This window comes from Erythrolamprus reginae, chromosome 2 (genome assembly GCF_031021105.1).
Source record: "Erythrolamprus reginae isolate rEryReg1 chromosome 2, rEryReg1.hap1, whole genome shotgun sequence".
Lineage (NCBI taxonomy): Eukaryota > Metazoa > Chordata > Lepidosauria > Squamata > Dipsadidae > Erythrolamprus > Erythrolamprus reginae.
This window is the reverse complement of record NC_091951.1, coordinates 137,018,519-137,039,191: the sequence shown is the minus strand read 5'-3', so window position 1 is coordinate 137,039,191 and position 20,673 is coordinate 137,018,519. Positions and strand designations below refer to the sequence as shown.

Here is a 20,673-nt window from a genome sequence, read left to right as displayed (position 1 = left end):
TAATTAAAAAAATGCAATTCGGCCCAAAAATGATAAAAATGATTCAAACTACCGTATTTTTCGCTCCATAAGACGCAGTTTTTTTCCTCCCAAAGTAGGATGAAAAATCAGCCCCGTCTTATGGAGCGAAGATGCAGGCAGGGGAGGGGGGGGGGGAGGCTGCGAACTCGGAAGCGCCATCCCGCTGGCTGGCTAGCTGCTGCCTGGCCCACCATTCCCCGTAAGCTGCGCGCACCCCCAAATACACCCGTGCGTGCCCTTTTCCACAGGCTCCCCATCCCCCTGCCAGCCCGCGGGGAGGTGGGCGGGGGAGGTGTGGCAGTAGGAGTAAAGAGAGCCGCAGCCGCCCCTGCCTCCCCACGGTGCCTCCGGCCAAATGCGCCCCTGGCTTCTCCACCCTGCCCTATTGCCCGCCCGATCCGCCTCCTCTCCTCCTCTGCCACCTCCTGCCTTGGGGCGCGATCTGCCTCCTCTCCTTCGCCGCCTCCTCCTGCCTTGGGGCGCGATCTGCCCCCTCTCCAACGTCGCTACCTTCTGCCTTGGGGCGCGATCCGCCCCCTCTCCTCCGCCGCCGCCTTCTGCCTTGGGGCGCGATCCGCCCCCTCTCCTTCTCCGCCGCCTCCTGCCTTGGGCGAGCAATCCGGGAGTCCGGGACTGTGTGGCTTTGCGGCATGAAGAGAAAACGGCCGACTTTTCCCTGCTGCCGGAGCCGTTTCCTCTTCATGGCGCGAAGCGACACAGTCCCGGACTCCCGGATCGCTCGCTTCTCCGGTCAGCAAAGCCATCTGCCCAGACAGAAAGAAAACAAGAGAGAGAAAGTGAGAAGAAGAGAGAGAAAGATGGGGAGAGAGAGGGGGGGAGAGAGAGAAAGAGAGGGAGAGGGAGAAAGAGAGTGGGAGAGGGGGGAGAGATAGCAAGAGAGGGAGAGAGAGAAAGAGAGAGGGAAAGGGGGGAGAGGGGGGAGAGAAAGAGAGAGGGAGAGGGGGGAGAGATAGCAAGAGAGAGAGAAAGAGAGAGGGAAAGGGGGAGAGAAAGAGAGAGGGAGGGAGAGAGAGGAGATAAAGGAAGAGGAGAGAAAGGAAGAGAAAGAAAGAAAGAGGGATAGAAAGAGAGAGAGAGAGAGTGAGAGATGCTCAGTGAGCCTTTCTTTGAAGTTGCCTTTCTTTCTTTCTTTCTTTCTCTCTCTTGCTCTCTTGCTCTTTCATTCTTTTTTCTTTCTCTTGCTTTCTTTCTTTCTCTTGCTTTCTCTCCTTCCTTCCCTCCTTCCATTTCTTTCATTCCCCCTCTCTATTTTTATTTCTCTTTCATTTTCTTTCTTTCTCTCTTTTTTGCTTTCTTTCTTGCTCTTTTTCTTTCTCTTTTACCTTCCCTTCCTCTATTTCTTCTTTTCTTTCTCCTTCCTACCTTCTTCCCTCCCTCCCTCCCTTCAGTCCTTCCTCTCTTACTCTCCCCTTTCATAAGTTTCCTTCCTTCCTCTGTTCCTGTCCCTTCCCCCTTTCTTTCTTTCTTTCCTTCCTTCCTTCCTTTCTTTCCTTCCTTCCTTTCCTCCCTCCATTTCTTGCTTTCCTTTTCCTTCCTCCCTTCTTTCCTCCCTCACTCCCTTCTTTCACTCCTTCCTCTCTTCCTCTCCCCTTTTTGGCTCAAAATATTTTTTTTCTATTTTCCTCCTCTAAAATCTAGGTGCGTCTTATCAGCAGGTGCGTCTTATAGAGCGAAAAATACGGTATATATAACACTCAATCGGCTCAAATTATATTTAATGGGGAATTAACAAGGTCTTTTCAAATTTCAAAAGGAGTCCGACAAGGGTGTCCTTTATCTCCGCTTCTATACATCTTAGCAGTAGAAACACTTTTAAACCAAATAAGAACCAATGCGAGAATTACAGGTCTCACGACAAAAAAACAGGAATTTAAAGTCCAGGCTTATGCAGATGACCTAGCATTTATCTTGGCGGACGCAATAGAAGCAGGGGAACACCTTCTGAGAAAAGTACAACGATATGGAGAGGTAGCTGGTCTAAAAATCAATAAACAAAAAACTAAAATCATAACCAAAAATATGGACACTAAACAAGAACAGGAATTAGAAAAAATATTAGGAATCCAAACCGTCAAAATATCTGGGCATAATACTAACTAATAGATGTGGTACAATACAAAAGGATAATTATGATCCCCTTATTAAAAAAACAGAACAACAGTTAATCAGGTGGAATAAAATTCACATCTCATTATCAGGGAGGATAGCCACAATCAAAATGTCTATATTACCTAAATTTTTATATTTATTCCAGACGATCCCAATAAAATTAAACAAAATTTTTTTCACCAAAATAAACACAACTATTTCAAAATTTATCTGGGCGGGGAAAAAACCAAGGGTGAGATTTAAAGCCTTACAAGACAGGGTAACACAAGGCGGATTTGGACTACCAAACTTTCAAGCTTACTACCAAGCATCGGTCCTTTTATGGGTAAAAGAATGGATAACCCTCCAAGACCAGAGACTCCTGGCCTTGGAAGGACATAATATTCTCCAAGGATGGCATAGCTTCCTATGGAGCGAAAAAGAGAAAACTCCAGTATACTTTAGAAGCCACATGATCAGGGACTCTTTAATAAACGTTTGGTTAAGAATTAAAAAAGAACACTACTGCAAAATCCCAAGATGGTACTCCAGCCTTGAAGCACTTAGACATCCTAACCTATTTCAAACACAAAAAGTACTGAATTATAATCACACACTAGATGAGAAAGAGGGTATAAAATCTAGACAACAACTACGAAACCAAAATATCGATATTGACTGGTGGTCCTACGCCCAAATTTTGACGAAATGGAATAAAGACAAAAAGAAAGAAGGAATCCAAGAAAAAGATAGTATAATTGATAAAATATTATTAGGATATGGGAAAAAATTTATAACCAAAATGTATAATTATATAATGGGGTACACTATGGAAACTGAATTAGTAAAAGAAAATATGATCACCTGGGCCAAAAACATAGGTCATAGCATTTATATTGAACAATGGGAACAAATGTGGAGAAACCTGAAAATTACTAAATCAGTTCCATATAAAGAAAATCTACAAAAATGTTTTATAGATGGCACTTATCACCAACGAGACTGGCCAAGATCTACCCCAACATAAAACCAAACTGTTGGAGATGCAATAGCAAAGCCGGAACCTTCTTCCATCTATGGTGGACATGCCCTCCCATAAAAAAAACTATGGAAAAAAATTCAAATATGGATACAACAAATCACAGCAATCTCATTAAAACTTACACCAGAAATATTCCTCTTGAGCATAATGGATTCGAAAAATAAAAAAGAAGACACATACCTAATACAACATATAATTACAGCTACAAGAATCACAATAGCACAAAATTGGAAAAGAGACAATACACCAAATGAAAGAGAAATTATTAAAAAAAATTATGATTGTGCAGAAATGGATAGGCTCGTCCAAAAACTTAAAAATAAAGAAGATTCGAGATTCTATAAGAATTGGGAAAAATTTTACGACTGGGTAAAAAATAAAAAACAAATGGAGAAAGGAAAGAAAAACAAGGAAATAATATAAAATGTAGATTAAAATATATTAATGGATAGCGTAGAAATGGCTATACAAAACGTAAAACTCTGAATGGTTATATCGGATTATTATGAATATTTTGATCAATCCAATACGATCTCTTCTCAAGTGTAATTTAGAAATGTATTGATAAAAATAAAATAACAACAAAACCGCGGCAACCATATGCCGCCCAATTAACAATCTAAATTTTTTTAGAACTATCATAGTTCAGTGGGGGGAAGGGGACGGGAGGAAGACCCAGAAGACTTAAAGGATAATGAACTATAAAGATATAGTATTTCAGCCATAATAGGTTATGATTCTGATATGTATATTGATTAGACAAAGTGTAACTGAATAGAATAATCATATTATGCCCGCGGGTATATGTTATTATAATGTTATCAATTAAGATGCATCTTCCTCCCTTTGTATATAACTCTTTGTAAATTAATAAAAATTATTTTTTTTAAAAAAAGAAGCTATCTTAATAATCTCTAAATTAAGGTTTTCATACTTATCCTGAGTGAGGTTCTTCTGGAATATCTGAATCCATAAAATATAAAATAAATATTAAATACTTTAGTCAACTGGCTTTTAGAAAACAATTTGTTTCTCCTCTGGTTCCTGCCCTCGACTTTACAGAGCTCTTGCATCACCATTTTACATGCATTTGTTGCAAAGAGCTAGTATTCATGTCATACAGTTTATTCTCACATAAAAATAATTTTGTTTCTCGCTGCCTTGTTTGTCCGAGTCCATAAATGTAATTCAGAAATACACAATCAAAAAAGGAATTATTGGATAAGATGCAAATATATCATGTATAAAAATATAAACATGTCTATGACTTAACAAATCTTATAAAATACATCTACCACTAGAGAGGCAATTACTTTCCTCACCTTGAGTAATTTCTCTTTTCTTTTCCGCCATTCTTCCCATTCATTTACAATCCTTCCCCATAAGATCCAGGTATCTTCTTCAAGATGGCTCAGATTGGATGATGCAGAAGAACTGGATACCAAAGACGACCCACTATTCCTTCGTGAGCCATTCATAGAGCGTAATGACTTTGAATCAGCTTCCAAAAGCCTTGAAAAATGTATAAAAAAAATAGTTGTCTTCTTACCAGTTACATAACTAGGTTAAAATGCAACAAATGCTCTAGAGCAGTGATGGTGAACCTTTTTTCCCTTGGGTGCCAAAAGAGCTCGGGTGCGCGCTATACCACTTCCACGTAAACAAGCTTCTTCAAACATTTTAACTAAGAGGCGCTATGACACTTGTAGAGATTAAGATTGCCAATCAACATGTTGAAAATTCTCTTGTAACGTTGAATATTCATCAAAAACTCTTCCATCTCTGAAGAAGAATGGAAGGATACATGCATAAATTTGTAATTTATGCAAATTATTCTGTTTGAGCTGCAGGATAGGGAGAATTTGACAGAACATGGCATACTTCTTAGTTGTAAAAGAATTTTAATATATATTTAAAATCAAGGCTATAGAGAAACATTTCTATCTTTAGACTGCATTCTGGTTTTACCAGTTTAAGATGAATGAAAACTGTAGTCTGTGACAAAACAAGAAAGTTAAGGGTTTCACTTTTTTGATTTATTGTTAGTTGATTAACTATCTTGGCTGTTGTATATATTTATTTTTGGATAGTTTTATTATTTTATTGTATTTAATTGTTTTATCATTTTAATAATTTGAGAATTTTAAGTCATCCAGAGTCACTTGGCTGAGATGGGCAGTGAAAAAATTGAATAAATAAAATTAAAACTAACTGAATTCAGTTATTTTTTACAAATCATTTTCAATTTCATTTTGTACAAGAGTATAACCATGTACTAGTCTGAAAGGAATTTTTCACCTTTTAGCCAAATTTTGTACATTTATAGTCAACAGCTGTCAGTATAATACTATACTTCAAAAAGTAATTTTATTCACAGCAAAGAGCAACATGAATTTGTTTATTCAGATTCTCACTATTTTCATTATATAAGATTTTTTCACTACAATAAAGCATTTGATGTTATGTTGCAACGACACCATCATATAGCAATCAAATAAGATATTAATAGAAATAATCTAACCAAAGGGATGTATACTCTTACATGTTTTAAGCAACTGTCAAATCCAGGCATACCAATTAAATGAAAGCAAACTCAAACTAGGATTCCCATTACTAACTGTCTCGGTACTGGATCTGGATCTACCTAAGCCAAATTCTATTCTTAGTTTGGATGGAGCTTGAGCAACACTAATACAGTATACAAAATATAAAATCAAATATTAATAAATAGATAGCCACTTATCCATCCCCATTCCTTCCCTGTCTGATTTAGCATTTATGCTTTAACCTCAAGGGAAATACAATAATTGATACAAGGGAAAACATTTAATGCCTTTGGAACAAGTGTTATTTGATTTTGTGAATGAGAAGTAGTCAATCCTTACTAAAGTATTACCAAATTGCACTTCTGGCTATCTTTTGATATTCTGCAGGAACTGAAGCTGAACATGATAGAAATCTCAAGGAGACTATAAAATTACTTTTGATCATGAATAAGAGTGTTCATTATCTACCGAGATTGTTCCATATGATTAAAGTTAATTACTACTGTAAATGAAACTGCTGGTTAAAAATGGGAAGGCTGACCTGATACATGTTACCAAAACTTAGCTGAACAAGTTGGCGGGTGGGTGAGTTCCCTCTCTAAAATATGTCATTCTAGGTTATAGGTATAGCACCAACTATGAGTCCAGATATAGGGTTGGGTCATATCTGGATCTCTGGCAGCATGCAAACGAAGTCCAGTTTTTGTTCCACAGCATTGATTTGATCTGATATCGAGGGATGTTGTTATCAGGATCATGGATAGATCACTTATGTCAGGCCTCACAAGTAGCCCAGACCAAGAAAACAACTCCCCAGGAAGGCTAGAACTATTATTGAGACTGAATATAATAATAGAATCTTCCAAGTCTGAACGTGCTGTACCCTAAATTAGGAAAATGTCTGCCTTAGCCACTTCCACTTAGTATCTTGTTGCTCTGAACTTAAAATGTTTCAGCCCATTTTGCCTAGCTAATGATTCCTGCATACACTCATCAAGGTCATCTTCCTTACTATCAACAACTCCCCTCTAGCCTTAAGGATTCTCTGTAGCTATTCACCACTGTGCGAAAGGAGGGCCTGGTTTTATTTGATCTGTTCCAGGCAACTGGTTAACATGAAAGCATTCCAGAGGGAACTTCATGGTTTTGCTAAGGCTTGGTTGCATGGCCTTAGATGTAACTTGGAGTGGTAGAGCAACAACAGTATTAAATTGAATCACATCTGTTCAGACCTTGTTATTTCGGACCTTGGAGTACTCCTTGGTTTTCACAAGTATCTCAGGAGATGAAAGGATACAAGACATATCTGGAGCACTGCTTTGCTCTTATTCAATCTGTAGAGAGCTGAGCAGCAGCCCTTTTGGATAACTAGTTCCCTTATTAGTAAGGAGGCAGCAGGGGAGCCCTTATGAGATCACTATTATTCTAGGCATCTGACAGATCAAGTTACTCAAATTTGTTTAGAGGTAAACTCTGGCAGGAGAAGTCCTGTGGAACTGACAGAGGCATGAGAGGGGATGGTTCCCTTTCTTCTGAAAGAAGTGGTGATTTGAGTCTTCCTGAAGAAGCCTCCTGGATAGTTACTGGATAGTTTTTGTCCAGTTTCCAACCTTCCCTTTTTAGGAAGTAGAGTACCTGGATGTATCCAGTTGGGTTTCAGGTCAAGCTGTATTACTCAGATGGCACTGATCATACTAGATGGCAACCAACAGAGTGGTTGATCCATCCTGATTCTTTTGGAAGCTTTAAATATTGACAAAGGCATTGATTGGGGTATTATTCTGCACTAGCTCAGGAAATTGAGAAGAATGGGGCAGAGTTCTGTAATGGTTCTTCTTTGGAGGCCAGTCCCAGATGGTACAGATGGGAAAAGAAGAGGTCTAGCCCTAGACCTTTCATAAATGAGGGCTCAAATTTCCCTGCTCCAACTCATTATTTACATAAAGCCACTAAGCGAAATTATCTATTGCCATGTGGTGAGGTATCCTCAGAATTTATGCTTTGCAGTTCTTGCGGGACCGCCTTCTGTCATACGAATCTCAGCGACTGGTTAGGTCCCACAGAGTTGGCCTTCTACTTATCATGTATGACAGGAGTGTCAAACTGGACGCCTGTGGGTCAGATGCGTCACACGCAGTCCACGCCCACCCCAACTCCACAAATGGAAAAAAAACCCCATGAAACGGCAACACGATGTGATGGCAATGTGACATGGTGAGTTTAATACCTGTTACGTATGGTAAAATAACTGATCCAAGAAAAAGATACTGAAAACAAAGATCATTGATAATGAAGCTGATATTTTTTTAAATGCCCAGCAACAATATTTTCAGATAAATTAAAGGGAAGAATCAGAACTTTTTGTTATATACAGGGTGTTTGGGAGAAAGCATTTTAAAATTCCCTGACATTTCCCTGTAACTTGTGATCTAGTTGTTGCCACAGTTATGTCATTTTTGCTTGACTCTGCCAGGCAGCGCAACTTGGGTTTTTTAACATGATTTTCCCGACTTTTAAACATTTCAATACAGGTTTTTTTTTCTGATTTATTCCGTTTTTTTCATGATTTCCCTTATAATTCCCTGATATTTCCCGAACCGCCGATGTCCCTGATAATTCCGATTTCCCTGTTTTCCACGTTTGCTGGACACCTTGTATATATGATCATCGTTCATTGGGTAATAAAAATCTATTTAGTATCTGTACATTAATGCTTCAAGAAATACTTCAAGAAATAATTAAATTGTTGTGTTTACAGGGGCCATCCGGTAAAACTGGAATGTCTGACAAATGTTTAAATATTAAACTATTTATATCCTCTGGCTTTCAGTCAATATCAGAGCAGTACTGGACCTTCAGAATGTCCTACCTGTTTTGTTCTTCCAACTTGGCTAAGAGCTCCAACTCATCTGGGCTCAGGTTCTCAGAATCGGATGTTGGGGAACATGCAGGTATAGAGTTGACAGAAGAAAGTGCTTCATGGGAAGAAGAGTCAGGGCTGATGGCTGGACTTGCCATCTCCAGCAATTTGAGAGTAACGGGAATGTTCATTTAGAAAGTATTTGGAGACAGTGATCAGGAAAATTAAGGAATCACCTGTAAAAGACAAAGTAGGACTTAAAACAGCAATTCTCCCTTCTTCTTTATAATAGATGCCAAAATAAGCTGTTCACAAGATTGGAACATAATTGTTTCCAGTTCAAGACTAAATTGCTACTACAGACCAAATAAGAAAGAAACAGTATAACAGATAACCAAGGGTTCTTTCTTTTAACATTTATTTTGTGAAGAAGCATTTGACTGCAAAAATTGTAAAATATTCAGAGGATGTGAATTGTTTTTCCAAAGACAAGCCATTTTAATTTGAATGTAAGTCACAAATTTTATCCTTACCAAATACTCATTGTATTTTACAGCAAAATTAATATTATGAATATTCTAAAGCCTTCTTCTAAAAAAACCACATCCATATAGTCACTTTCTGCTTGTAGCATTAAACTAAAAAAATAACACAAGTAAAAACTGGTTTCTCTTAGAGAGTAGCAAAAGAAGTAATAATTAATTTGAAAGAGCAATTTGCTGTTACTGCTTGGAACTAAGACAGCTAAAGGACCACATCATAAATGTAGATTACATTTCTCTTTCCCAGATCTGTTTCATTCCCCATAACTATCCTGTGGAGCAGCTTGGCCAAAATTCATAGTGAATCTTCATGGTCTAAAGATCACCTGGGGCTGGTCTCCCAGTCATAACTTAATACCTGAAACATTACACCACACTGGCTCTTAAGATTTGTGTTTTGATGTTAAGAAAAGTATTATTTTAATAAACATTAATTACTTTATACCTAAAACATCTTCTATTTGAATCCTGTTTAAATCATGAACTGTAATCTTTCTTAATTTTGTACCCCTGAACCTATTATCTCTTGATTTTTATAAATTATGATTTCAATGCAACAACACATTTATTCTAAAAGCTGTCAAAGAAATACAGTAGCCAAGTGTTTTCTCATTCTATTGATATTACTGCATAATTTTTTGGAGGAGGGGGAAGAGTAGAAGAACAGATAAACGGTGTTAAGGTCAAACAGAAAACCGATTACACTTTAAGAGGCAATAATAAAGCTAGACAATACCTACCAGGTATTCTAAATACAACCAAAATCAGACTATTTAAAGCAATTATTTTCAGTGTAATAATGTATTGGTTTAAATGTCTGATACTGAGAAACAAGGAAGAGAAAAAAGTATCTCTTAACTATGCATTTGGCGATAATTATTAGAAGTACCATGGACTATAAGAATCATTGTGAATCTCAGAGAATAGTTGTTCTGTGATTCATATTGCTTTTGAATATAGATTTCTGAATGTTAACAACTTGAGACATACTATTGTCTAGAGCAGTGTTTCCCAAACTTGGCAACTTGAAAATAGTTGGACTTCAACTCCCAGCAAATGCTGGCTGGGGAATTCTGGGAGTTGAAGTCCAGATATCTGGACTTCAGATATCTGGACTTCTGGGAGTTGAAGTCCAGATATCTGGGTACAAATCATGTAAATAAAAAGTCAAATGAAGGATAGTGAGAACTGAGAAATCCAGTTAATTGTTAGCAGACTGTAGCAAAAAGACAAAAAAAATGAAGATCCTTGGTTAAACTTATCATTTTCCTCCAGTGAATTGGCAACTGCAGTTTCAAACCCTTCTAGTTTCAGAAGTACATCTCACCCTAGAACTTTGTACCTCTTAATCACCCACTTTGACCTGCATTATAACAACAGAAAGAAATTAAAGCTGGGGTGTCAAACTCAATTTCATTGAGGGCTGCATCAGAGTTGTGTTTGACCACAGGGGGCTGAAGTGAGCATGGCCGGTTCAACATCATTCATTTTGGGGGTGCCTGTAGTAGTCTGAGCACTTTGCCAGTGAAAATGGGCTCCCAGTCTCCATTTTTTGTCTATGACAACCTCCTGCAACCTCTGCCAGAGAAAACGGAGCTTGGAGGGCCGCCCAGTCCTCGTGAGCTCCACTTTTGCTGGCAGAGGCACTGTGGGCCAGTCCTTCACTGTTTCCAAGGTGACCCCATGGGTCAGATCTAATCACCCCTCAGACTGGATCCGGCCCCCGGGTCTTGAGTTTGATAGCCTTGAAGAAGTATAGGTTAAATTGGACAAAGCTATGGGATGGGATTATATCTGTCAGGTTCCGAAGAGAAATGAAAATAGCCAAATACAATCCTGATTTGAAATGTAGGTTTATCTTCTTCAGCATGAACTGACCACCAAAGCACGGCAGGTAATGAAGAAATTGTCAGAGCTAACATCCGGTGCTCCCCACCCCGTTTAAACCATTCTCACACCACCCTGTCGTACGCGCATGCCCATCTCCACGTGACCTGGAAGCAGCAGCTGGTCCCCAGCTGGAGGGGCTTGCCAACACTTTGTTGTGGCTACAATGGCATCAGTTGTTCCGGTAGGTGCAAATGCCATTCTTAACAGACCAATACCACCATTGGTTCTGTCCCATCATCAGAGATGCCCCTGCTGTCACTGCCACTTCCCGGATGGTGAGTGCAATCCCAGCCAGAGGAACAAGTTGTGGTCACGATTTCCCGCCGCCGAAGCCAAAATGGCAGCTCTGTGCCGCCTGAGCTGACAATATCCCTGTAGAACTTTACAAAATTAATATTCACTGATGGGCACAAATTTAGCAGCCCTTTTCTTGGTGTTTGATTCCCTGCTGTAATTTCAAAATGCTCACAATTACAATTCCCGTGAATAATAACAGTTTCAGTGAAGACTTTAGCAATGATTATTCCCTTAATCTACTGAATGTAACCAGCAAACTATATTCAAGAAATTTTTGTTTTGCAATTGGCTGGGAGCCTAAGAAAAAACCCCAGAACAGGCTAGTGTTAGAACTGAGGTTATAAAACTGACCATTGCCTGAATTTCAACAGCTGGCAGAAAAATACTGTGGCAACCTTTTTGGGGCCCTTCATGCTGCCTTTATTGATCTTGAATTTGTTTTTGAGTGTATCCCAAATCACAGACTTTGGAAAAACTAGAAATTTCAGTCCTAGATCAAAGGCTTTATTTTCAACTATGAAAACTACACAAAAACAGTTTTCTTAAGGCTGGTTGAAATGCCCAAGGACATTTGACACAAAATGTCTCTGAAAATAAGTGAATGAAATATTACTTTATTATAAAGTCTTTTTTCCTTGTAAAAGTCACAATCTTGCAAAGCAGATTGTCTGTCTGACTTAAGCTGATATATTGTCCATATTGTCCCCTTAGCTCTCTTTGATCAACATCACTCCAGGCATACTACAATTTTTCTGGAATCAAAATCAAAGGTTGCAGCCCTTTTAATTTCTTATGGCATCTGTTACATATACAAAAGTCAATGACTTTATGTCCTCGGGATACTGATAAACAATTACATTAGCAGAACTCTTGTTATGCAGTCATAAATTCAACTAAAATTTTCATCCCATCCTATTTTTAGTTATTTGTTCTCAAGGCACCAACAAAGTGACTTTTCTTTAATCTGTTTGAATGTCTTACCCTCTGAAATTATGCAAGGTCAGTCTGATGGTGTCCTATGAGACATGTCCATATTTTTCTTGATCTGCAGAACCAATGGCTCTGTGTGTACTATACAATGATTCCCAAATTTACTCACAACACTTCTTTCTAACGAAATACCCATATAGAAACCTTTTGCATTAAATATCTTACATTTAAGGTGACAAATCCCACTCTGAAACTTGGATATTAGGTCTCAAATAATATTAGAGGTGCTACAAAAGTATGCCACTACAGTATATTTAGATTTAACTTCATGATTATTTATTTTACAAGTCCTTTCTCTTTTTCCACTTCAAAGCTTATTCTTATACCTTTAAGCATTCTCTTTATCTTCTATATATTGATTGAATTTAGTTAACTGAATCTACTTTTAATGTTGGTAATATGTAAGTCTTAATTATGTAATGTATAATCTAGAGAACAAGTTCAGTCTAGTAATTAAGGCTAGAAACCAGAGAGATTGAATTCTAGTCCTGCCTTAAGCATGAATGCTGGCAGGGTGACCTTGGCCAGTCACTATTACTCAGTCTATGATAGTGATTGCAAACCTTTTTTGGTTTGTGTGCCAAAAGGGCATGTGCGCATGCTAGCGCACACGTATCCACACCCATTCCTTCCATCTACACATGCATGTGCACGCACGCACACACACACACATGCTTCCCCCTGCACATGTGTACAACCCCCCACCCCTGCGCACAGGCCTCGCTGAAGCCTGGGACAGTGAAAAACGGCCCAATGGGTAAACTAGAAATTCAGAAAAACAGACTTCTGTTTGGGTCTGTTGGGTCATTTTTTTGCACTCTGGAGCATTAGGAAGCTTCCCTGAAGCCTCCAGAGTATGAAAAACAGCACAAAGGGCAAATGGGAAGTCCATTTTTCTGCACTTCCTGTTTGACCATTAGGCTGTTTTTCACACTCCAGAGACTTCAAGAAGCTCCCCTGAAGCCTCCAGAGGGCGAAAAGGCCTCCCCAGGGCCGAAAATTAGCTGGCCAGTGTGTGCATCCGCACTGGAGCTGACATAAGAGCTCCATTTTGGAACATTCTGTCCAAGGGCATCCTTGTGTTAAAACCAAGACATGTATATATTTTTCTCTATATATGTGTTTTAGTGACCTTTGTTCAAGGTTTTAATACTGTTTCATTTCACAATAGTGGATCCTGGTTTGTAGATTTTGAGCCATAAAAGGAGGACTAGAAAAAATATTTTAAAAACACCAACAAACCATCTGTTGCCATTTTATTATTGCTGACCAAACCTTAAAAATCTTTGATACAATCACTTCCAGAAGATAAAAATCAGTACATACTACTGACATTCTTTCACACTAGAGCAGTGTTATAAACTAGCCATTAGAGTCAGATGTTTATATTGCTTAAAACCGTCTCCTAGGCAGAGAAGTTCTTTTCTATTACATCAAGGAAGTAAAAAGTAAAGTATGTGAGGGTGGGTGCTCTTAGAAGCATTTGTATGCTTAATTTTTTGTATTATTATTAATCCTAGAGGAGAGTCTGGTCATATTTCATTAGAGTAATAAGGAAAAATAGCCTTAGCAGGCTTCTACTACATCCCCTTTATAATTATATCTCAATCTTTAATATACATCTATGTTTTCTTGGAGCATCCAGGAGAAACCAGAACAGGCTTGCTGGCTCCCAAACAGTGAAATCATTTGTGGCCAGACAAAAAAGTGTGACTAATAGAGAAAAAATTAATTAACATTAGTCAGCCCTTCCTGATCTAATGATGACACAACAAAACTGTTACCTGTTTGTCATGGTATTTGTGTGAAATCCAGAAAGTAAAATTTATAAAGCAAATCCAAGATTCAATAGTTTGCTCAATTGTACTGTTAAATTAAGAGCATGTCCTGTGAAAAAACACAGGATGAAAAAGAAATAGAATGAAGGTTATAGGATTCAGAAAGTCAAATTTCATATGCATAAGATCTCATCTTCTTATGACTCTGTCTTCAGCAGACTTCAGTGAAGCACTTGAGAATCATAAACAAGGTCTACAATATTACACAATGGATTCTGAATGTGAGTTTTGAGTCTGTGGATTTGGTTTTTGTTGTCATTAAGCAATTAGAATATGTGGTAATTTGATTTGCCTTTTAAGCATAACTTAAATAATAGTATTAAACAATATTAATTTTGTTGCAATAGACTACATAATCAAATCTCAAAGCTGTATACTAGTTATTTTATAAGAGAAGGCATTCTAATTCAAATATTAATACTATTTGACTATAAATAGTCATATAAGAATTGTGACTATGGTGAACCACCATAGAAATCATTTCTCTAAAAATATTGAAAAGCAAGCATTTCTCTTCTTAATTCATAAAGATTACAAAGTCACCTGGGTGGATTTTGGCCAACCTACCTCAAAGTGCTGTTTCTACAGTATAGGGAAACAAGATGTAGGACTATTTTGTACATTCACCATGTTGGGATATATATATAAAAAGTGGAATAAAGGTCTAATAATAAAAAAGAGATGAACTGGAACCAATTTCTATTTAGCTGATGTTTTTAGATTAATGAGACTTCAGACAAATAACAGAAAATATGGACAACAATATAGGAAGCATATAACCAATAATGGAAATAAAACCTCACATTTTATACTGTGGTATTTGAATGCCCCCCCCCCCAAAAAAATGCTTGTTTACCAGAGGCAAATCATTCTTCATAAAAGATCTCTCATCCCATTTTCAGTTCAACTTGAGCCATGTTTCTAAAACTCAGAAATTAACAGCTTAAATATTAAACTTTAAGTATATCTGAAGACAGATTCCAAGTAATAATTCACTCTTAGCTTTCCAGTATCTGCTATAATTCATTAGTGCTAGTAGAGGCTAGAAAACAATGTTCTTTTACACCAGCAGTTCTGAAATCTGGTGCATGGACTATTGGGAAACCATGAATGATCCTCAGAGAGGTTATGAACCAGACACAAAACAACAGCAAGAAAATAAAACCATTCATTATTTCTTCAATTTCTTTCCTATTATTTTGAAAAACATATTTGGGGAAATTTTGTATTTATATCTAATTAAATTATTAAGGCATTATTTTACTCCAAAGCAGTGTTCCCTCTAATTTTTTGGGGGGGTGGGCGGAAAAGTATAGTGTCTGAGCGGCAGTACTGGGCAGCACAGAAATAATAAATAAACAAACAAACAAACAAATAAATAAATAAAAACCCCACCCTGTTTTGCCTCAGAGAATTTCAAAATAAAATACTGTACTGTGTGTCTATAACAGTGAGCTCATAATAGGGCAACTCTATCAATATCAAAATGCCACTTAAATAGTTGAGCTAGTTTCAAACTAGATTTTGATTTTCTTTCTCTCTTCCTTACTCCCATTCTTTTTCTTTCTCTTTTCCTTCCTCTCTTTTTTCTATCTGTTTCTCTCTCTTCCTCTCTCTCTCCTTCCCTCTCACTCTTTCCCTCTCGGCTTCTGGGCAGGTTTGGAAAACTCTGAGTTGATGATGATTTTTAAGTGAGCGATTGCTCACTGCTCAGCTTAGAGGGAACTATGCTCCAAAGTATAGAATATACTACATGAGGGCTATCAAACTCATGCCTCTGGGCCAGATGCCTCACGCACTGGCCACACCCATACCTGGTTTAGCAAAGGAGGGGTAAGTCCTGAGATGTCATGTGACAATGCCGTGATGATGCGAGTTTGATACCACTGTACTATAGCATTTGTTATTCAATCAAGTCAAGTTAAAGTAAAATGCAAATTTTTCCAAAGTTCACTGATTTTTTTAATGCCCAACTAATATATTTAACTTGATATTAAAAAGACAAGGGAATATCATTTATTTACAGTTTAACATAAATTGTACATATAAATTTAGTTATATTTTCCTGAAGATATGTGTGTCTACAACTTTCATTAGATTTACATCACAACTACCGTAGCTCAGATATAAGACAATTCTACCTTTAAAAAAAAAAAAAATCAAGCTAAGGATTTCTAAATAAAATAGAGCTGAAGAAGACATCCTGATCTAGGATTGTTTTCAATAATCATCTACTATATTGGTAGCTATCTGACAAAGATTTTTTTACAGATAGTTAACCATGAATTCTTTTCAATAGTTGTTTTTTCAGTGTATGCCACTGAACAAAAAAGTCTATACCCATGAATAGATTAATTCTTCCTTCTTTCTCAGACATTGCTTAGAAACAATTCCCCTTTGTTTAAGCTAAAACATTGGGCTTCAACTAGCTAAAATCAAATGTCTATTAATATTAGAAAGATTTTCATTGGTCCTTGATGATATATATAGGCTACCTCAATATTCTATTTCTTTTAAAAGTTTAAGTATCCTCCAGTTTACACTCAACTTCTGTAACTCTCTGATTATGTTTTTAATGCAAGAGTTTTTTAAAATTCAGTTTACAACTTGTTTATGATTTTCCATCGAAAGCTACAATCGATATTTAATAGATCTGGTTGTGAATAAAGAATCTCTGAGGAATGAACTAGTACAAGAACAAGGTACCATGATCCACAACCAAATGATGCTGTATCCATCCTATTTTCAGCCAGGCAGGCTGCTTGAATCTTTAATAACTCAATAGAAGATATTACAATTTAATATTTCCAAAAACAATTGCTAGCATTTAAATACAATGTAATAGGTTTCATTTTCACATGTATCTCTATTTAAATGAATATTCATATATCGGACCATGCATGTACAACACCATTTATTTCAATTGACGTTGAGCTTTTAAATAAATTGACTTATTAAGATATATTACCAATCGTCTTCACGTAAAATATGAAACAGCATGGTTTATAAACACTGCTTTCAACTATTACAAAATGCAGAGGTCATCATAACATACCACGGTTAAAAATGGCCAGACATAGTATTTCTGTGTTTGTCAAATGCTTAACTGTAAATTAGCCATATTGTCACTTGTAGCAAAAAACAGCAAAAACTAACAATAGTAAAATATCAAGTAGAATTATTTTATGTTTAAATTTGGTCCTCTTGTGCTATTATTATTCCCAAATGAAGCTCTCCAGAATCAAAGGCATACTCAACAATGAAATGTGACTAGTTTGACATATTCCAGACATTTGGGGAATAATCTTATGTCAAACCAATAGAAAAGTTGAGCCTTAAAAAAAACTTCTTAGCCTATTACATATCCCTTTCAAGTATTTAATCAGGCTAATCCTTTCACCAACCAAGTTCAATAACATACTGCTAATTCCTAAACCTAATTTCTAACCATCCTTTAAAAGGATTCAATCTTACTTTATCAAACTATGATTTCTCCTTTGAAAATAAATAATTATAGCAAATAAACTTCTCTGTATTGATAATTTTGCACAAATTATTGACATTAACAGTAAAGCCGAATATGTGTGGTAATCCTTCAACAAAAAGCAATTGGTAACATGTTGTGCATAAATTGTATCAAGAGAACAAATGTCAGAAATGTTTACAAAAATAAATGAATATTAACAATTAAGCAATGTAAGCATCTGCTTTGGGTGTTGAACAGTCAATTAGGTCATGAAAAAATGTACTGAACCACCAACCTAAAATTAGTATTCGCAAAATCTTTGAGACTGAATTTAATAGAAAGTCTAAACATTACTCATATGAACCCAATAACATTTCCTAAAAGTTTTCAAGAATTAAAATCTTAATAATAAAGAAGATGGATTTAACTCTTCGTGGACAGGAGAGAAGAATCCTCTGATCACTCATTTCAAAGGAAATCAAAAGGAACTAAAATAGAAATATTAAATATAAAGGAATGCCAATTGCATTGTTGTCCAAAGTATATAAGTGACAATAGAAGGGAGAACATTTTTTTTAAATGTTTTTTTTTTAAAGAAAGGTAAAATGGAATGGTAAAAGAGGAAGTAGAAAATGAAGGGAGAGAAGAAGTGGAAGGAAATGGAAGGGGGAGAGGAGAAGAGGGAAAGTAAAGATGGAAACAGAGGGCAGTTAAAGGAAGAGAGGTAGCAGAGAGATGAATGAGCAGAGGGAAGTAAGAGGAGTAAGAAAGTAGGGAGAGGAGATAAAAGTGAAGGAAGGGACTGCAAAAGACAGACTGATGAATATAAGCTGAAAATTGGTGGAAAATAAGATATTGGTTTATAATTGATTTAAAATGTATGTATATGTATGTTATTGATATATTTTAAGGTATGTATGTATTGATAATATAAATGGAATTTGTAGAGAAAAAAAAGATTCTAAATGCAACTGAACCTGTGTGGATCCACATGGGTTATTACATGGAGGAATGTAAAAAACCTTCAGGCTAGATCCAAACAAAGGTTATTTAGAGACCAATGATATATCCCAAGCAAGATATGAGCATAACAGCACCTTTTTGCTTATGCTTCCTAACAAGTGGTACCAAGATACACTAATAAACTCCAACTCTCTGCGGGCTGCAATTTAAAGCCTTACATGGCTCAGGACCAGACTACTTACGGAACCACCTTCTACCTCATACTTCCCTATGACCTATAAGGGCCCACAGAGTTGGCCTTCTCCAGGTCTCATCCGTCAATCAATGTCAGTTGGTGGGACTTTGGGGAAGGGCCTTCTCTGTGGTCGCTCTGATGCTATGGAACCATTTGTCCCCAGAGTTCTGTGTTATCTCCACCCTGACTGTGGGAAAGTTGTTATGGTTTTCCAGCGGGCCTGGGACCATGAGTGAGTGAGTGTACATATGGTTTTTCAGGGTTATAATGCATTTTATACTATTTTATTGTATTTATCATTCTTATGTATTTTATATTGTTGGTATTTATTGTCAGTATTGTAAGCCACCTAGAGTCCAATTGAACTGGGGAGCAGATAAATCCCATAAATAAAAATAAAATAAATAAATAAAGTGGCATTGAAGGACCAATAGTAGAGGTAAAGTACCAAGATAACCTTATTTTCCAGGGAATAGGCTCAAACCTCAGATTAACCAGGGATGCACCTCATCTACCCTCCAACGTTTCCTTAGCCACAATTGTTCGTTTAGACAGAGAGCTTTCAGGATAGATATATGCACCAAGCAACCGCACACAGTGGAGGAGCAACACCGTTTACATTCAGAGCACTTGATGATGATCATAATTTACAGATCTAACTGGGGGGAGGGAGGGTAAGGGGCGGCTCTCATTTCACAGTTGGCAGAGAGCAGGAAAGGAGAAATCCCTGTTTTTAAGGGATGGTCGTTGCCCCCCCCCCCCCCCACTTTGAGGACTAGGGGAATTAATGGGCTCAGCAGAGCATAACTGGTTTGCTGGGGTGGGGGGAGAAAAAGGCCAGGTTTTTCTCCCAGTGTATCATTTTCTTACTCCGAGGACAATCTCTCGGAGTAAGAAAATGATATACAGTACTGGGAGAAAAGCCTGGCCTTTCTCCCACCCCACCCCAAACTCCCAAGCAAGGCGTGGAAACCCTACAGGACGAAATCGGGAGGTCTCAATCCGGCCAAGCCATGAAACAACCCCCCCGCCCAAATCTCTGAGACAAACGGAGGCCTGAAAGGAGGACAAGAGCGGGGGGCTGGGGGAGGAGAAGCGGCTGCCCGAAGGAGGCTTTCTCCACGGGGAGAGAGAAGAGCAAACGGTGGCTGGTGAAAGAAAGCCTTTCCGCCCGCTTTGCAGCAAGGGGTTCCTCTGCAGACAGTCAGCTAGCAGAAGCGGACCGTGGGGGGCACAGAAGGTGGGGAAAGGGGGGGGAGCCGGGCGCCCTCTCGCCTTCCTACCTGCGCGGTCGGCGTTGCCATTTCGGCTCCTTCTCCCTTAAGGAGGCGGGGGTCCTAAGCCTCCGGGCCTGACCTCCACGGCCACTGCCTCCCCCACTACCGGAACGGCAGGGAGAACCGCGTCAAGGACCGCAGCGGCCATGGAGGAGCCGGGGCTGCTGCGGACAGCGGCGGAGGGGGGGGGACAAGAAAAAACCGACCAACCACCGGAAACACCGCCGCCGCCGCCTCCCGCGGCAATCCCAATTCACTCCCCGATTGATGGGCAGCGAACTCCGCCCTCTGCTCCGCATCCTTGGCTCCGGCTGGCCAATTAGGATCCGGGCCCCCAGGCACTCGGTTCCCTCCTACCTGGCCACATTCTCCAATAAGGATTCGGCTTTCGCCAAGGCACCGGATTCTGGTCCCGCCCCCCCTTTTTTAGATGCCTCCGTCCTCAGAGCCAAAGCGAAGGAAGACGAAGCCAGCCGCGGCGTTAGGCGCGGCGATTGAGGAAGGAAAACCTGAGAGGGGCGGGGAATATTAACCCCACCTCTACGGACTTCCACCAATTAGGGTCTCGGGAAGCAGCAATAGACAATTCTTTCCGCC

At 38.5% G+C, this 20,673-nt stretch overlaps 1 protein-coding gene across 3 annotated transcripts in view; it reads right to left on the bottom strand.

Annotated features, from left to right (window-relative positions):
- EVI5L (ecotropic viral integration site 5 like) overlaps window positions 1-20,584 on the bottom strand; it is a 65,569-nt gene extending 44,985 nt beyond the window's left edge. For 2 of the 3 annotated variants that reach the window (XM_070739544.1, XM_070739542.1), the window contains exons 1-3: window positions 20,083-20,359; window positions 8,588-8,814; window positions 4,495-4,684 (exon numbers count right to left, since the gene is read on the bottom strand). In XM_070739544.1, the coding sequence (XP_070595645.1) occupies window positions 4,495-4,684; window positions 8,588-8,769 (372 nt within the window). In that variant the 5' untranslated portion in view covers window positions 8,770-8,814; window positions 20,083-20,359. Of the gene's footprint in view, window positions 1-4,494; window positions 4,685-8,587; window positions 8,815-20,082; window positions 20,360-20,433 lie in introns of those variants that run through there. The other variant, XM_070739543.1, reaches the window with a different exon arrangement.
- Between the last annotated feature and the right edge of the window lie 89 nt (window positions 20,585-20,673).